A 20,328-nucleotide genomic window follows, 5' to 3' on the forward strand; every position below is an offset into this window, starting at 1 on the left:
GTACCAGTAGATTATACAGGAATTGTGGTGAATGAAGTCGAGGTGAGTAGTCTATTGCATAACCTCAATGTCAATACAGCTGTGGGATTGGATGATATACCAGCTCGTGTTGTACGAGAAGCAGCTAAAGAATTGTCAGTATCCTTGACCATTTTGTTTAATTTGAGTCTCGGGTCTGGGTTAGTCCCGAGGGGGTGGGGGGTGGAAAGAGGGGAAAATAGTTCCACTGCATAAAGGTGGTTCCAAGACTGCTGTTGTAAATTACCGACCGATTAGCATATCAGGAATCATTGTCAAGGTCTTAGAGAAATTAGTCAAGAAAAGAATACAGGATTGGATAGATGAAAATGGGATATTGTATGGGGGACAACACGGTTTTGTGAAGGGTAGATCATGCCTCAGTAACTTGCTCATGTTTTATAACACAGTGACGGCTGAACTGGATAGGGGTAATGGGTTTACAGTAATACCACTGGACCTTGCCAAGGCTTTTGATAGGATACCACATAGAACCCTAATCAGTAAACTGGAGCAGATGGGGATAGATATAGGGTTGGTGAGATGGATAGGAGGGTGGTTGAAGGAGAGATACCAGAGAGTGGTTTATTCAGGAGTGGAGTCTAAAAGACGGCTTGTGACTAGTGGAGTGCCACAGTGTTCTGTTCTTTTACCACTGCTTTTCAATTTGTTCATCAATGATATAGGAAAGGATTTGAGAGGTAGTGTTCACTTGTTTGCTGATGATGCAAAGTTGGGTAGAGCAATTATGAGTGCACAGCATGTCAAAATTTTACAGGATGATTTGGATAGTTTGGAGGACTGGGCTAGGAAAAATGGATGTCAATTTAATGTGCCAAAGTGTAAGGTTATGCACTTTGGGGTGAAAAGAATAGCAGCAATATATCGTATTGGTGGTACCGTACTCCAGGAGATTGATGAGGCCAGGGATTTGGGAGTGTTGGTGGATAGGGAATTGAAGTTTCGGGGGCATATTGCAAAAGTGACTAAAACAGCTCACCAAATCACTTGGCTTCTGAAAAATACTTTAACATGCAGAGACAAACAAGTTGTTGTTCCTCTTTCGCGCCTTGATAAGACCCCATCTGGACTACTGTGCCCAGTTATGGGCACCAGGGTTTCTTCGTGATGGGGAGAAAGTGGAGAGGATCCAGAGACGAGTGACCAAGATGATAGCAGGTCTGGGGAATGAACCTTATGAGAATAGGTTGAAGATTTGTGGGTTACAGAAATTGGTCGATAGGCGGAAGAGGGGTGATATGATTGAGACATTCAAATTACTAAAGGGTTTCTATAAGATTAATCCAGAAGATATTTTTGAAAATAGGACTGGTGGTGGGAGGACTAGGGGCCATGCATGGAAGCTGGGCAAGAATGTGATTGACAAGGGTGTTAGAGCTAGGTTTTTTACTTGGAGAGTGGTGAATGAGTGGAGTAAGCTGCCAGAGTCTGTTGTGGGTGCTACGACCGTGAGTGAGTTCAAGGCAAGGTATGATAGATACTGTGTGAATGTCAAATAGTTGTTCTTGACATGATGTTAGGGCCTCCCTCGATGAGTCTGTCGAATCCTTGGAGTTGCCCGTAATAATAATAATAATAATAATAAAACTTGTACAGCCTATTGAATTTCTGAAAACTGGGAAAGCAGCTGGCCTGGATGACATCTATTCAGAATTCATAAAGAACTGTGGTCCAAATGTGATTAAATAGCTGACTAATATGTATAATGCATCTTAGAGAAAGGAACATTGCCAGAACTCTTTAAAAGATCGTAAATGATGGCTATTTTAAACCTGGAAAAAGACTATCTCTTGTTATTCAAGCTATTGGTCCATTGCTTTGTTAAGCAGCTATATGAAATTTCTTGAAAGACTGCTGTAGAATAGGTTTTCTCTGATCATCTACTGCAAGATACTCATAAATCCATAAACCAAGCTTTATGGATTTAGGCCTAATGTCAATGCTTTATTTCAGCCTTGGCCACTTATATTCAAATAGTTTTGATAAATACATAAGACAATCTGTTTTTTGTGGATCTTTCATCAGCTTATGATACTGTCTGGCATGAGGGTCTAATCTTGAAATTCCCAGACATCATTTCCTCTCTCAAGACTGCTAATCTTGTAAACAATATGCTCTCAGAAAGATGGACTCAAGTATATTCTAACGACTGCAAAAGAAAATTCCACAAGGATCTGTGATAGCTCCATTGCTTTTCAGTCTATACCTATGACATCCCCAACACTTCTCTTTGATTTTACATATGTAAATGACATTGCAACTGCAACTCAGAATACCTCCTTTCAAGATGCAGAGATACAGAACAAAGGACTTATCAAAAATTTGACAACTACTTTAAACAGTAGTGCTTACAACCAAATCTGCAGAAAACTGAAGTCACTGCTTCCATTTAAATAACAGCCAATCACTTATGCTCCTAAAGTCTAATTTAAAAATAGCATGGTAAAATACAACAGAATCCCAGATTATCCTGGAGTGACTCTTAACAGATCCTCGACTTTCGAAGATCACCTGACAAAAATTGCTGACAAATTACAAAACTTGCAATAACATCTTGCACAATTAGTAAGTTCTTAATGGGGTGTGCAGATGCTAATACATTACGAACAGTTTTGGCATCGGCGTTCCCATAGGAATAATATTGTTCTTTGGTGTGGCTTAACATTGTTCGTACTTCACTGTAGATGCACATCTCAACCAAGCCATGAGACTTATCTCTGGAACAATAAGATCAACACCAACTTACTGGCTTCCAAAGCCTTTGATATTGCATCAACCTGAAAACTATACTGGAAGAAACACACCTCTAACTTACACATTAATATTCATGATCCAAGAGAATTTGAATGTGTTTAAGGCATGGTATGATGAGATGTGTGTAAGACAAAAGGGATCTCCTAGATGAGTGTGTGAATCCATGGGATCTTAGGATGATGATGATGATGATGATAATAAACTGCCTATAAAGGGTTTTGACCTTCCAAGACATCTATGGTCTACACTTAACCAGATCAGTAGAGGACATTGGAGATGCAAACAGATGCTCCACAAATGGAAATGGATCGAATCTCCAAACTGTGATTGTAGCAATATAGTCAAGATCATTATCATATAATTTATATGGACTTTTTGGATGTTAATCCTGAAGATTGTAACCAAAAACGGATTCCGCTAAACACTGGCCTTATTAAATCAAAAGCATTAAGTCTCTTTGTAACCTGGAAAGAAAGGGCTATCAATGATGGAAAAGAAGAAGAAGAATTCCACGTTAGTGCTAGGTGATTTGAGCGTTTCAAAAAGAGAAATAGCCTACATAATGTTCTAACCACAGGCGAAGCTGCAAGTGCAGATAAGGAGATATCTAGAGATTTTGAAGAAAATTGTGTAAGAAGGGGACTATTGTGATCAACAAATATTTAATGTCGATGAAACCGGCCTTTTTTTGGAAGCGAATGCCTTCCAAGACTTTTCTAGCCAAATCAGAGAAATCTCAGCCTGGTTATAAAGTCACAAAGTCGAATGAAATTACTGCTAGTAATATGCGAGGCATTTGGAAGCACATTCTTCCACATTGTGCAAATGATTTTTGAGGCTTTTCAAATGAATCTAAGTTAATTAAATCTCATTCTGAGAAGTTGAGTGATTCCAACCTGCTAAATTTAGATGCACAGTGGGAAGATCCAGAAGAATATGAAGAAAATTTAATCAGTGCCAAGCCCAAAAAGGTTTCACAGAAACAATTTGAAAATAGTTTTCATACAACTGAAGTTTTTAAGCAGCAATGCTTAGAGACTGATCCTGGTGAAGAGAGAACCAGCAAAATTTGCAGAAGAGGCAATAGGACCATACCGTCAGTTGTATGAAAAAACAGAATGCCTGCCAAACTACGTTAGCTCAATTTTTTGTTAACACGTTCATTGCCAAGCTGAAAATTGGAATTTTGTGTGGTGGCCAAATTTTTTTTACTTGACAGCGACGTCCATGCGATATCGTGTGATTGACAATGAACGTGTTAAGAAGCAGAATAATAAATTTATATTCTGAATATGTTTTATTGTCTTTCAGCTTCATGGTTTTCTTTAACTGGGCCCTGAGACACCCTAATTCTTTTATAAAAAAATTAAGGGCCAAAAAAAGAAATCTGAGGAACGAATTATACACTTTCCCATAAGTTTGTAAACTGAATGCTATTGTCTATATTGCAATATTATAGTTATTGTGCCTTTGTACTCTATTTGTACAATCTTTTGTCTTTTTCTTATTATTCAATTACTCTTGTTACGTTCTTCTTTATATTTTAATTTACTACTTCTATATCTCTGTTCTTCACTATCCTTATTTTTATCCTTACTTTATCTTTATCTAATCCTTTCATGCACTCTATATTAACTTTATTATCTTTGCTCTACCTTCAGTATTCCTTCCTTATACTGGAGATCTCTAGAAATTTATTTTTTATTACAGACTGCGCCACTAAAGGTCTCCTTGTGGTATAAGAAATATCAATACTTCCAGTAAAGTTTGCTTTCTATATTAAGGCCCTTCTCAATAATTATTTACAGTCGTGGCTAACTCTTAACTTTAATTCATACCTATTTTTAAACTTTCCGCTCACAGGATCGTATTTATTTGGAACAGTGCATTGCGAAAAAGATTAAGCGCCACACTTTGTAATTAAAACAAACATGTTTATTTATGCTGAAACATCATACAAATTATACACTAATGAAATGCTACTTGTCATTCCTCTCTAAGTTAAGCACTTTAGAGGAAACTTTCTTTTAGAACATTTAATTTTATATTAATTTAATAACTAACAGTGAGATGACTAACCAAAAAATCAGTGATACAAATAATTAAGCAATTAAATGAGATAACTATCAGCCCATTTACAATTTAGGAATTATCATGCTTTGATTAACTATAACCATAAATTCCAGCCTTCACTCAATATATAATTCTCGTTATGCAAACTACTTCTCATAACAATATATATAGTAATTCTATAATCTTATCAGTTCTTCAAAAACAGTCTTTTACAATAGACAAAATTACTTTAAAAACAACTTCTCTCTATGCAAACAAATTTTCATTCTACTGTATATAGTAATTCTATAAGATTATCAGTCCTTCACAACATAAGAAAATTTACAACAAAAATTAACTCACATGAGTCTTTCATCAGTATAGTGCACTTGTTCATACTTCCTTTACAGATTTCCTGGGTTCCTATCTATGTCAGGGCTTGGGCTCTTACTTTAGAGGGTTCATGGATACCATATTCTCCTCTGGAATGGCATGAGAGGATGGAGCACGACTTTTCGGTGTTATAGATATTCGGACATATGGTCTGACGATCAAGGCTTAGTCATTCTGGTCCTGGGCTGCTATTCGCCTGTAAGTTTTCACCTCCGGTTTTCCCTCCACGAACTCATCCGGATTCGACGTAGTCCATGGATCGACTCCCTCCTCTTTTTTCTCCTGGCGTCAACTCTGCCAATGGTTGAATGTCGATCTCTTTTCTATGATCCTTATATTTGGTTTTCCACGGGACCCTAGGCGAAGGTTTGGGATCCCCAAACATTCCCGCGAAAACTCTGAACTAAGGTCTGAGACCCCCGTACTTTCACGCGCAAACTCTCAACCTTCTTGAAATTGCAGACTTCTAGCTCTCCCTGAAGAGTACGTTTAATCCTTTTTACAGTATATCGGAGCCTGCTTCTGATGTGTACCTCCTCTTTTACTATTGACCTTGAAGGCGTTATCAGACTGACTTTTTACCTTTATACTAAATGCTAACATCAATACATTTCCAAATTCAAAGGCATTACCCTTGAACATAACATTTTAAGACATCTTCTATTTACTCTATTTAGCATGTTAATTCCTCTGGGTTTCTATACGTGGACTTTTGGTATTACTTACTTAGACAATTAGAATACATTTCTGATTTCTATGCCATTACCCTTGAATTTAACACATTCACATATCTTCTATTTACACACTTTATCATGCTAATTCCTCTGAGTTTTAATATATGGGCTGTTAGTATTATTTACATATAAAATTTACAAGTTTACTTTTTGTGAATTTTGGATGTGACTCCTGTAAAAGTCGATGCAATAAAAAATAGAAAAATTTATGCTGCATTGAATTTTACAGGTTATTATATTCGATTAGTGCATTTTCGATTAATGCACTGTTTTAAAGAATGCATAGGTGCATTAATCGAGGGATTGCTGTAGTATGTTTAGCCAAACGCAACAGACTCTTCATATCTACAAAGTGATCAAAAATTAAAGTATCCCTGTTTAAGGCCTTGTGCAGCACCACCTAGTGATTCAAATGCTGTGAAATTTTTCAGGAATGCATTGTGAATCATGCAGTAGCGATATCTTAGAAAAAAAAAAAAATCCAAAATTCACCACCAGGAGCATTGTAAACATCAAATGCATGGAATTTGCATATTGCACTATTCGGCAGGTGTCAAGAGGGTTTAAAAAGATGGACACTGGATTTTTCTCTTTATTTTGGGTGTTAATACTGTCCACAGTGATGGGACTAACCTTGTCCCAACATACTTTGCCTGTGAAGTTGTACTACCTAAACAATTTCAGTGAGGTTGCTGCATTCCATGAATTTCGTTGCCCGAACAAATGTTGATGGGATCCACTATCACCATATGCTCTGTAACGAATGACTAGTCATTTGGAAGAAATGGGATCGTTGGGAGTTAGACCTGACAGAGGTCACAAACCAATCAGTTCACAACAAGTGAATGAGGTTGCTACTGTTGTTGTGGAGCAGGCCATGAATAACAGCATTGGTTTCTGCAGTGCATGTGCTGTATCAAGACAAATGGATGTGCTGCCTTACATAACTATCTGGAAAATTCTATGGAAGATTCTGCATTTCCACTCATTCAAGATAATCTTGACTCAGAAGTTATGCCTGATGGACTTTGAAACTCAAATGACATTCACTTTAACATTTCTTGTTTGAGCAGAGTTTGGATACTGTGTGGACATGGATGATTTTGTGGGGAGATAAGGCTCACTTTAACCCGAATGGAGCTGTGAATACCCACAATTGCTGGATATGGGCTATGCAAAAACCACATTCAATTCAACAAATTTCTTTACATTTACCCAAAATTACTGTCTGGTGTAGGTTTACAGCTTTGTTTATTATTGGACCATTCTTCTTTGAGGACATTCGACAATCTGCTCAGTTACTGCTGAGAGGTATCACGATATGATAAACAATGTTGTAGTGCCACAGCTGCCTGTGCAAGGATTTAGTCATTTTCATGCAGGATGGGACCCCTCCACACATCAGTCAGTCTATACAGAAGGTTTCTTTGAGAACATTTCATGGAAGCCAGAGTGATGAGCCATGCGTTTCCCACTGCATGGCTGCTTTGTTCACCTGATCTAACCCCTGTGACTGGCTCTGGGAATTTCTCCAAGTCAGGATTTATCAGGATCATCATGATAACTTGCCAGCGCTAAAAAAACAGCACAATGCAGCATGTGCACAACATCAATCCTGACCAGCTGTGTCCTCTATTGAACACACCATGCAAAGGATGCAGTTTGTGGCATACCAGGAAGGGTAACACATTGAACAACACAGCAAGTGAATGCATGACAGAAGTGAATAAAAATGTGTTATTTATGTTTGTGTTGCTTTTTTCCTTCTTAAACACACACGCACACACACAGAAAAATCACTACATCACACAGCAACTCCTAGTGATGTACCGAGAAAAAAAAAAGCAGTAGTTTTGGAACTACTCTGTTCCCCCCCCCCCTCAGATATCGCTTCTGCATGATGCATAATGTATTCCTGCAAAGTTTTGCTGCATTTGGAATCACTGGGTGGCACTCCACAAGGCCTTAAACAGGGATACTTTGATTTCGAATGTAAGGACAGATTGGAAAAATGCAAATTACAGAGCTTAGTGGTAGAAGAAAGTGGGGAGACATGATTGAGATGTATAAGTTGGTAAGGGGTAATTAACAGAATAACATGGATGAGATTTTTCATAGAATACCTGGAGATGGGAGAATGAGAGGCCATCCCTGGAAGTTGTATAAGATGGGTGTGAGCAAGAGGTGAGGATTAGATTTTTTGTACAGAGACTGGCAGGTAATTGGAATGCACTGTCGGAGAGTGTGGTGAGTGCAGGGACAGTGAATGCATTTAAGTCAAGGTATGATGAGTTGTGCATGTGAGAGTAGGACTTCCCACGATGAGTCTCTTGACTTCATGAATAACAATAAAAATAAAACATACCCAAGTGTAGCATTTACTATATACCTGACATTATTTTTTTTTGTGTGTGTGTGTGGGGGGGGAGTTAATTATTTTTCCACCTGAATTATTCCTTTTGTTTTGTTTACCATTCCTCTTGACCTGACACTGTGATAATTACTTTTTTTTTTTAAATCTGCTAATTCAGGGATTCTCAACCTATGGTACGCGTACCACTGGTGGTGCGAAAACAGATTTGCTTACTGATACATCTAATATCTTGAATTAAATATAGTGGTACACCACTGGAAAAGGTTGAGAACCCCTGTGCTAATTAATTTGATAGAATTTATTGTGAACTTCAAATGGTCAGTATAAGATGAAGAGGATATCTGTATAAAAACCTTTGTACTGAAATCTGCCAAATACCAACAATAACAAGAAAGTTAACTATTAATATCTGCTCATATACTATAATATTTATGCAAAAAATGCCTAAGATAAACTTACTACATTACGAGGGGGAAAAGGAGTAGATTTGTCCCCAAGGTTGGTTGATTAGGAGTTTACTGGCACAAGTACAGCAAAAGTTATACTGCACCATATCAAAGGTTACAGCAATACTTAAGGGAATAATAACAGTAATAAATTATTATGTAACACCTCCAGGGAGTCCAAAGACTCATCGAGGGAAGGTACCCACTCCACAACTCCCAGAGAGAGTTGTGGAGTGGGTACCACTCAATCCATCAGCCATAATCATCATCTACACCAATGCCATCTACTAGCCATCATCATCACTACTATTTTCACAGGCAATCACAAGCATCCCTGCCCACGACGGGATTTGAATCTACAGCCTTTTGGCTGGAGAGCAGATACACTAACCACTCAGCAAACCAGGCCAGCAAGATAATAAAGAGATAAATTAGTACATAACGTGCACAAAAAAGCTAATTTTAAAAAAAATTAGTAAAGAAAAGCCGTATCTATATATAAAGAGAATTGATAATCAAATGTGTTTGAATAAATTAATTATTTTTAAAAAGTTAAAAAATTTATGTAATTTATCTGAGTTTGCTAAGATCTGCTGAGTGTATATGGCTCAGTGAATGTAGTAAAAAATTCATCTCTTTCTCGAGTGACATGCTAGCACTCCACTGGAATGTGAGAAATGGTTAGATATATGTTGTATTGTTAACACATTAGTGGGTCAACAGCTCCTCAATAAATAAGAATGTGTATGATGACAGTGACCTATGTGGAGTGTAGCAATAACCACTTCCTCTCTTCTGTTTCTCCACTGACTTAACTATCAATGCTTTATTTCAGTCTTAATCTTATGCAATTTTATTTCTTGGCACTTCTTGCAAGATGACTGAAATTGAGTTATTAGTTCTGATCTTATAAACTGTCTGAAAATAGGACAAACAGTACCTGGAAAATGCATGAGTTGATCAAGAAGTGGCATTAGTAGTACATTTTCCTTAATTCTAACATGGCTGGAACTCCAGCACAATTGAATATTAAAATTGAGGATCTTCAATTTGAACAACAGTTGTACAACCCCCCAAAGCAGTGGATGTGGATTATACATAGGAGATGAGATGACATGTAAAGAACTCAATGAGTCTGTATAAATAATACACTTTAGATAGCACGATTTCTTTTATAAGCATAAGCTGAATTGTATTCAAGTCTGCTGTATAACAATGAAGTCAGGAATACAGCTACACAACCAATAAGTCTCTATTCTAATGAATCATTAGAATAGATGGGAAGGAAGTCAGAGTTTCTGATCTGTGCACATTAAATAACTGCATGTAGATGAATGATGGACTGCAAACCTGCCATGGAGGAATGCTGTGATGTATGGTGCAGGTAATGCTATCAAGATTCATATCCACAGCTAGAATAACCTCTTTAACATGCATTCCCCAAAGGGACATATGGCAGTCTGATGTGTGCAATAGTGAGCCTTCCAAAGCAGAAAAAAGATACTAGTCCATGTAGGATGTTCTGGAAGAGACTATTTTTGGAGCATAGTTAAAAGACAACTATTTACATCTGAGTGACAAAGCAGATTTGTTCGCCTTGAACAAAGACTTTGAATGGGTGATGTGAGAAAAAAAAATACCAGTAGCTATCTTTATTCCACGATTATGAATAGGATATAATCACTGCAGTCTACTTCACATTGCAGAAGCACACACTTGAGATCCATAGTCCAGTTTTGAGTGTATGATAAAGATGAAGCGATGAAGAATGATCCACACTCCATTCTGAATGAATATGGCTCAGTCAGCAAAGTAAAAAATTCATCAGAAAACAGAGTGCAAAGGAGATTCAATGCTCTCCTGCACCTTTCCCATTCCATGACATGACAGACAGTTCCCATTCCATGCACACAAATGTGTGCCTGGAATGGGAACTGTCTGTCAAAGATGAGTCCTAAGAAAATGACTTTTGTTGCTACTGAATAATACTTTATTTGACTCTTAATTCAGGATCTGGGTAAAGAGTACATTTTTGGCAGAAGTGTACACAAATACTTTGTTCTGCTGAAAACCTGAATCCATTACTAAGAGCCCATAGAGAGAGAGAGACAATCAACATACAAGACACATGACACAAGAGTGACAGCAAACTGTGAAGTCATTAATATATAAATCACTGTCTACAGAGGGAGAAAGCTGTTTAGTGATTGATTTAATTTTGATAGCAAAGAGTGTCACGCTTATGACAGGGCCTTGGGAAACATCCCTTTTCTTGATGATATGTTCAAGATAGTGTACTTTCCATTTGTATTTGAAAGACTTGGCTAGATAGAAAGATTTAATAAATATAAGAAGGTACACTCTGAGACCTAGGTTATAGAGATCTTTAATATGCTATAGTAAAAGCTTCCCTCGAAGTTTCTGATTACCTGGAGGTTTCTTAATAATAACAATAATATATCTCTGGGCTGTGTCATAAGCTTTTTTCCATGTCAAAGAACACTGAAGCCAGATGTTCTTGTTTTAGGAATGAGTCTCTAATACATTTCTAAATAGACCAAATTGCAGTGTTGAATAATTTCTATGAAAGCCACATTATGTGTGCTGGAGAGATCACTGCTTTGTAAATACCAGAGAAGTCTGGCATTAACCATTCTTACCAATCTTACCAGCTGTCTTTGTAAGATATTGGAAAAACAATAGGTCGGTAATTGTTTGCTGGTGGTGGTTCCTTTCCCGGTTTTGAGATGGCCAATGACAACTGACTCATGCCAAGAATCCAGAATCCATAGATGATGGAAGATGTTTTATCATCTCATAATGGATGTCATCAGGACTTACTGCAGTGGCATGAAACAGTAAAAGAGTTGTAAATGGAACACGCTTTAATAAAAAAAATCCCACAGAGAGGTGCATTACTACTTCCAGAGTAGTATTAAGCATTAAGTGGGTATCTTGGAAAAGAGTATGACTGTTGACTAGGATAGCTACACCACGAGCATGTTGACTAAGATAGCTACACCACGAGCAGAACCATCTACAGTTCTGTCCTTACAAACAACAACAATGAAATGGCATAAGATGGGCCCCTCATTGGATTTTAAATATGCTTGCTGCAGACAGAAACACGCACAAAAAAAGTTATAAGTTCAAACACTAGTACATATAAACAAAGCAACCACAAAAACTCCCATTGTATTAACTAATATGCACCACTTACAGCAATGCTAGCTGTTGCTGTCAGGTTCTGCTGCATAATGTGTAATATCCCAGTTTTGTAGTAGGGTTAAACGTTGCTTTTTGTATGTACTGGTGTTGAATTCTTATCAGATCTGTTGTGTAATGATTCTGTCACATCAGATGTGACAGGATCATTTGATGAGTTTATTTCACTTCTGGTGGATATGGAAATATCCATGTTTTTGAAGGGGTGTATGGTGGTTTATCTTTAAGTGATATCCTTGTATCCTTGCCATAATTTTCTTGACAAGCAGGGGTCTCATCGAATAGGAAAAATTTTGGAGCTGTTCCAGGAGTTAGATCATGGGACATGCAACTGAAGCACCCCACAGAGAAGCACTCATGATCATAAAATTCAGGTATGGCAAAAATTATCAGATGGTGGAATAGACACACAAGTTTGAGTTCCTGTTCATGTTTTCTTAAATGTAACTTTCTCAGCATAATAGGATTTCAGGAGCTTCCTCTTGCATCTAGATATATTTTGTTCTGTTTTTATCTTTTGCATTTCTTTTTCATCCTTCCACCTCTGATATGCATGAAAGTAGGCCAGATGATCTCCCTGAAAGCTGACACATTTAGCTTTCTTTGCAAAGGAATGACAGGCAGTTTGGGCATGCCCATGTTTCTGAATTTAAAGCATCTCCATGGATTAAGGATGTACAACTTAACAAGGCAGGTGAGATACCTTGCTTTTACAAACATTGGAGGTTTAATTGTGTCATAAGTAAAGATGATGTTTGTGGTTCGAACTAGATGACCATCCCTACTTATCAAGCTGCACCTCATACTTGTCACTTTTTGATCCTTAAGCTCTGAACATATCTCCTCATCTGTAACATCCAAGAGATCCCATTCTGATATCACTCCTCCAGAAGAGTTTAGTATTTTATGAGGTAACTGGTATTCCATCAATTGATGTAGCCTTTAGTAATTTTTCTGAGTGTTGCTGAATAGATGTTTCCACAAAGATATTATCACCAGAACATTTCCTAACTGTTTGGGGAGATCTTGCCAACCTTTTTAAGCACTTTTGAATAAAGGCTGATATTTGCCCTATTAGCTTCTCACCTGCATAGGTAATGAGAAACACTAGTACATTTCTACTGGTGTCAGATGTCTTTTGTTTCTTGCTTCTGTTATCAAATGATATATTATCTATAGTATCGATACTTGGTGGAATAGACATATGATTTTGAGTTCCTGTTGATATTTTCTTAACTGTCACTTTCTCAGCATAATAGGATTTCAGGAGCTTCCTCTGAGGATGAAGAATTCGTGCCAAAGGGATTTTTTGTTTGGTAACAGAGCTCTCCACCTACTATGGAGCCACTAATAGATGCCCACTCACCAGCATGCAATGACTGCATTAGGGAGTGGAACAACAGGTCTATGCCGGATGTTCTACCAGCACCACAGAAAGTCTTAGGCCCCATTCCCAGACTATGGGGTAGAAGACACTTTGATTCTGATGACCCTTGCAGGTATGCCCATCTTGCAGCGCAAGACTACCAAGATTCCAGTTTTCAGATGCTCATATGTTTTACCACATGGCAGCAGGGTGTTGGATTCCAGTGATGGTGGTCTGGCCAAAATGGCAAAAAAGGCTGAGAAGTTGAGTGAAGAAAGCAAAGAAAAAGAGGACAGAACAATGAAAAGGACTAGTACCATCACTGGGAGACTCCCTTCACCATAGAACATGTACCCCATGAAGAGGAGATTTTTCCCTAGGCTATTCAAACCTATTAAAATTTGGCCGACTTGCTGGCACATTTCTATGTGATCTAAATTGGACATCCTCTGATTATTGTCTTTCTTCTAATGATGGTCACACAAGAATGAATGCACATATCATACAGAGCACTCTAGAATATGTGCCACTGTTACCTGTTGAAAGAAAAACCTTGGATGAATATACTGTCCATCTTGTAAAAACAGCTATTAGTTATTACTCACTTGTCCAAGTTACATTATTGGAAAATAAGAAAACAAAAAAAAAGAACAACAATGGGAGTAGTGTTGTACAAAAGAATCAGCATCAAGAGACAATTTTGGGTATAAACACATGCCTTAAGAGAAAAAGTGATTCATTAGATCACCTTAGACAAGAGGTCAACAGAAAAGCATCTTCCATGCTACAGAATACACAAGTATAGCTTGCTAGAGAACATAGCTTTGATTTAAAAGGACATTATCACAAAATCTGTACTTCATTTCCAGAATCTTTACACTCTCTTTTTAAATGTTCAAAAGTAAGGTATAGTAAATGAAACTAATCAATTACAATTTGCTCGTTTGAGGTATCTGAAATATCTCTTGAATTATTTGAAAATCTAAACATTTAAACTTTTTAAATAGCAGCTGTGTTTTAGTTCAAATAAATATCCTATTGAACTAAAACAATGATTACTAAATTTATCTTGTAATAATTACCAAGGAAAGCTCATTACTATAATATCGATATTTTTCCAAAGTTATGACAAATGGAACCAATCAGTTAAAATTATTTGTTCTCTTGAAGTATATTAAAACAGCTCAAACTGGAATGAACAGCAAAAACTATGCAATTTAATGTGTGGATCCAAATTTTCTAGTGAAAAGTGGCAATTCATTAAGTATCAATTTTCACTTAATCTTCTCATTCATCAAAATAAATATATTGCAGATGAGCTAACATAATTTGAATTTTAAAACTTGATCTCTTTTTAGGCGGAACATTCTTAAGTAATTACACTAACAAACAAGAACAGAATTTATGTGACAAATGATCTCTCTCTCTAACTCGCTCACTTAAATTTATACACATAACAGTCTTCACTTACTGAATGCCTGGAAAAACTTTGGGTACAGAGCATCAGTGAACAGAGCTTCAGGCAGCTCTCTTAAGTAAAGCTTGAAGAGACCAGTTACAGAATGAATGTCTACTTCTTTAAGAAGCTGTTCTGCTTCATACACATCTATAACCAAATAAAAAGAATATCAGAGAAAATTTTAATTAAGATTTTCAATTATCTTCAATAAGAAATGAAAATGTATAGGCCGCTATATTTATAAATTACTCACACAAATACATCTTATTTTTTAGCAATGGAAAAACTAATTTTCTATTATTTACACAATTGACAGATGTGATAATAACATTACTAAGTCCACATATCGTAGTTATCTTAATAAATGAAAATGATATATATCAGAACTACAAAAACACTACTGTATTTGTATATATTAATCAATTATGAAGTATCGGTTAACTAATGGCAAACATGATATTCATCATCAAGTCTTTCCGTGCCTTCTGGCACATAATGCTGCAATTCTGGTTTTCCATCTGCCCCTGTCCCTCGCAGCTGCTCTTGCTTCTGCTCAACTCACCCATTTTTCCTCCTTCATTTCGGACGACCTCTAGAGCATCTTCCTTCTAGAACCCAACTCAGTGCTACTTGCAGAATTCTGCTTATCCACATGCGAAGAACATGTCCGGTCCATTTCCATCTTCTTAGGCGAATCTCTTCATCTATTGACTTGGAGAAGGTTTTCTTTAAAAGTTCCTCGTTAGTAATTGTATTTGGCCAGAAGATTTTTAAAATTCTTCTTAAATAACACTTGTTTTGGAAAATGTCCAATTTATTACTCTGTGCCTTGGTAAATTTCCAAGTTTCAGAGCCATATAGCAGTACTGCTCACACAATAGATTGAGAGATATTAATTTTCACTTTAACTGTAATATTTGATGCTTTCCATAATTTGTTTAATGACCTGAAACAATTTTGTGCTTTAGCAATTCTTTGTAAAACGTCTTTGTCAGTGCAGCCTTGTTTATTTATTATTGATTCAAGGTATGTAAAAGTATGAACATCTTCAATTGTTTCATTTATTCGCATGACCTTGGTTTTCTTCTTATTTATAGGTAGATCCACAGTTTCTTTTCAGCAAGCAAAGTCATTACTTTTTAGCTGTAAGTCATTTAACTTGGAGGAAAGGAGCACTATGTCATCAGAAAAATCAAGGTCTTTTGGTGTGGATGCAAAGTCCCAATGTATTCCTCTCTTTTGATGATTAATTGAGTTTTTCATAATCCAATCAATTAAAATTATAAATAATACACTAGATAGCACACAACCCTGCCTAACTACAGTTTCAAGAAGTCTGCAAGTTTTCCATCTACACACAAGACTTGCTGCCATTATACATATTCTTCATAATGTTGAGAAATTTATAAGGTATTTTGTATTCTTTTAATATTTTCCAAAGTTTCTCTGTATTTACTGAGTTGAATGTTTTACTGAAATCGATGAAGTTTAGGTAAAGTGGGGCTTGAAATTCTATACACTGTTCGATTATATTTCTAAGAGTGAATATTTGTTGGATGGTTTCGTAACCAGTTCGAAAACCTGCATATTCTTTCTTAGTAAATTTTCAATTTCCTTTTTTAATCTATTAATTAAAATTTTCGTAAAAACTTTAGCGGGAATTGAAAGCAAACTTATTCCTCTCCAATTTTCACACTTGTTCAAATCTTTTTTGGGGATTTTTATAATTATTGCTTCTTTCCATTGTTCAGGAATTTTTTCTGTCTTCCATATTTCATTGTATAACCTTTGTAATTTGGCAGCAGTTGTGTTAAGATCAGCTTTTAACATTTCAGCATTGATATTATCATTTCCACACGCTTTGTTAGATTTTACTGCCTTCAGGGGATCTTTGACTTCGCTCAATGAAATCTCATCTTCAGAAATGTTCAAAGTGGGTATTACACTAGTCGTAATATTTTGCACCTGTTGAGACCCTGTATATACCTTTACATTTAAAGTTTCTTCAAAATAGTCTTTCAATCTTGCTTCGATTTTGGAGTCAATTGTCATTAACTTTCCTTGTCTCTAATGGAGGAAGGGATTGCTTTTTTGTTACCATTGATTTGTTTTATAATCTGATAAAGTTGTCTAATTTGTCCATTTTCTGCAGCGTGTTGTGCTTCTTTTGTTAATTCATCATATATTTTCTCTTGTTGGCTCTTGCAGCTCTCTTTATGCTTTTATTTATTATTATTATTATTTAGGTCTCCAAGGAGTCAAAAGTCTCATTGCAGGAAGTCCTACCTAGGAAACACAATTCCATCAAGACTCATCGTGGGAGGTCCCTCCTAGGAAACACAAAATCTATCATACCACTCCTTAAACTCATTGACCGTTCTCGCTCTCCACACTCTATCAGGCAATGCATTCCGCGGTTCAACCACCCTCCATGCAAAGAAACCACTCCTCCTCACCCTCTTGCTCACAGTTTCCTTTCGTAACTTCCAGGGATGGCCCCCTTGTCATCACTCCTTCCCGCCGTTCAACCAAGCGAAAGAACTCCCCAGTGTCAACTCTGTAACCACCCCTCAACAGTTTAAGTCTCAATCATTTCACCTCTCCTTCTTCTATCTACCAAACTCTGCAGTCCACATTCCCTCAGCTGATCCTCATAACTAACATTGTACAGTCCTGAAACCTTTTTTTGTTATCTGCCTCTGTACCCTTTCCAGTTAATTTATCCCCTTCAAATCCTGGGGACCAAATCTGAGAATAATAGTCTAAGTGTGGTCTGATCAGGATCTTATACAATGGAATGATAACTCTTTTATCTCTGCAGGTCAGCATCCTTCTCATTATTGCAGCAATCCTCTGTGTTACCTTCACCACCTTTGCAATATGTACCTTGAATTTCAGGTTTCTAGCAATCATTAACCCCAGATCTCTTCCTCCAGTATATCTCCTCCAATAGAGTATGCAGCATCCCATCGATGTGTCCCAAACCTCAAGACCTTACATTTTGCTGCATTAAATCAACAACCCCATTCATTTGCCCATCTGTCTAACTTATTCAAATCCTTTTGCATGACTACCACATCTGCACTATTACTAATAACCCTTCCAAGCTTCACATCATCTGCAAACAACTGAATTGGTTTAGTTTAATATAGCAATTGCTATGTACCTTATATAATCGTTCTGAATTTGTATTGTTCATTAATGATTTAATCTTTTTTCTCTCTTCAATGATCTTCCAAGTTTCTGCAGTTAACCATTCTTTATTTTTCTTTTTTCTACGTTTACCAATTACATCTTCAGCAACTTCATTGCATGTATTCCTGAAGTTTTTCCAACATTCTTCTACTGTTACATCTCAATTTTCCTCTATTTCTAATATATTGAATTTTTCTTTATCTCCAAAGCAAACTTTTCTCTTGTTTCTTTAATCTAAGGATTTTTCTTCTACACATGACCTTTTACCCAGTTTTGCATTAAGAGTGCCAATGAGTATTATCATATTGTGTTTTGGAATAGAATTTATTACCTTTTGGAGTTGTTCATAAAAGCATTCTTTTATTTCTTCATTTGCATCATTAGTAGGTGCGTAAACCTGCACAACAGATTTGATAAATTTGGAATAGAACCTGGCTTTTATAATTCTCTCGTTTACTGGTTCCCATTCCATTAGGCTTTTGGTTACTTTTGGGTTCAATATTAGTGCAACTCCTTTTTTTTGCTTCTCCTCTGATCTGGAGTATAATATTGTCATGTTGTCTTTAGTTATAAGTCTACCAAAACTAATCCATCTGAGTTTGCTGATGCCTAAAATGTCTAACTTGTAATTGTCCATTTCATTTGTTACCTGCCTAGTTTTTCCTACCTGGTACAGTGTTCTGACATTCCATGATCCAATCTTAAAAATTTTTTGTCGCTTCATAAGTGACTCCTTCATCAACAAGGGTTCCGAAAGGCTTTCCCAAGTGATTATGAAGTATCCCATTTGTGGATCTGAAATTCTGAAACCTTACCTTTAGTTGCAATAAACAGACATTCCCATTCGTTTGTCCACCTTTTCAGCCTATTCAAATCCTCTCAAACATCTACAAACAACTGAACATCTCCCTGTAGTACTGTGACAGTAACATTGACATAAAGACTGAACAGCAATAGTCCCAGTACTGAAACCCTGTGGAACTAACACTACTCGTAACCTTCCTACTCCCTGATACTGCTTCCCATATTCAACTCTGATATCTACCAGAGCCAATCACCAACCTAATTCACTAAGTTGCTAAAAAACCTATATGTCACAACTTAAAAATCAACTTTTCATGTGGCATCCTGTCAAATGCCTTTGAGGAATACAAAGACAGTATATGCCTTACCCTCATCCACTGAGCTTGTTATTCTATTGTAAAAGGTTACCAGATTACTAACAAATCCATGCTGCCTTGCATAAATAAATAACATTACCCTCATCTGCCCAATTCTGTATATGAGTTCTTACCAATTTCTCCAAAATCTTAACAGAAGAAATACAAACAGGTCTATAGTTTGATACCTCCATTCTACTGCCACCCTTATGCCATGGTAATATCTTAATCTCCTTCTACTCTCCAGGAACTGATCCCATTACAAGACTTTCATTAAACAGTCAAACTAATGGTACAGTCAGTTTCATGGCACATTTCCATAAAACAATGTAATGAAATTCCATCTAGACCCTCCTGCCATACTAACATTTAGTGTACTAAGTATGTGGAATACATCATCTTTCTTCACTTATTATTCATCTAGGAATATTGCCTGCTGTACCAGAACGAAACACTATAATAAATTGATTGTTAAATAGTTCCAGTATGTCATCTCACCCGATTCCTATCTATCCAGCAACGTAATCTGTCCACTATCATTTTCTCTCCTGCTCACCACACAGCAAAAAACTCCTTGAGATTCTCCTTGGATTGTATTGCCGGTCTCCTTTCATATCTAATTTTTCTCTTCTTAAATAATACTAGTCACTTTCCTGCCATGAGCCTTATATTTCTCATGCAACTGTTCTCCATCTCTGTCTTTATATGTCTTCCATAATCCCCCCCCCCCCCCCCCTGCAATTTTCCTTTTATTTCTCTTGCCATCTGTTTGGCTCCAAATTTGCTTTATCTTGCCACTGCTGTCAGCAACTTTTTTTAAACTTTTTTTTCTTAAGTATCCCCCATGCACTAATGACTCTTCTTCCTTCCAATTCTTTCATCCACTGCACTGCTGCAAGCTGGTTTCTAAGTCTATGATAGTTGTCTGCTTTATAATTCCACATAAATTTTTTCTGTTTTGATACTTCCACATGCATATTCATCCTCCAAGTCAGGATTACATGGCCACTCTCATCAATGAGAGACAAGTATGACATCTCAGTCACAATCAGCTCCTTTGATGCTATGACCAAATCCAAAACTCTTGATCCTTGTATTCCTTCCACCACATGCTGCCTAAGACAGTTGTCC

The 20,328-nt window shown here is 36.8% G+C and overlaps 1 protein-coding gene across 1 annotated transcript in view; it reads right to left on the reverse strand.

Annotated features, from left to right (window-relative positions):
- Nucleotides 1-20,328, reverse strand: part of RhoGAP1A (Rho GTPase activating protein at 1A) — a 587,523-nt gene that overhangs the window by 59,701 nt on the left and 507,494 nt on the right. Inside the window, exon 22 of the mRNA XM_090414103.1 lies at nucleotides 14,855-14,989. Coding sequence (XP_090270229.1) covers nucleotides 14,855-14,989 — 135 coding nt within the window. The remainder of the gene's footprint in view (nucleotides 1-14,854; nucleotides 14,990-20,328) is intronic.

The sequence above is a fragment of the Typopeltis vanoorti genome, chromosome 24 (assembly GCF_054136105.1).
Source record: "Typopeltis vanoorti isolate ZY-2024b chromosome 24, IOZ_Tvanoo_1.0, whole genome shotgun sequence".
In the NCBI taxonomy this organism is placed as follows: Eukaryota; Metazoa; Arthropoda; class Arachnida; order Uropygi; family Thelyphonidae; genus Typopeltis; species Typopeltis vanoorti.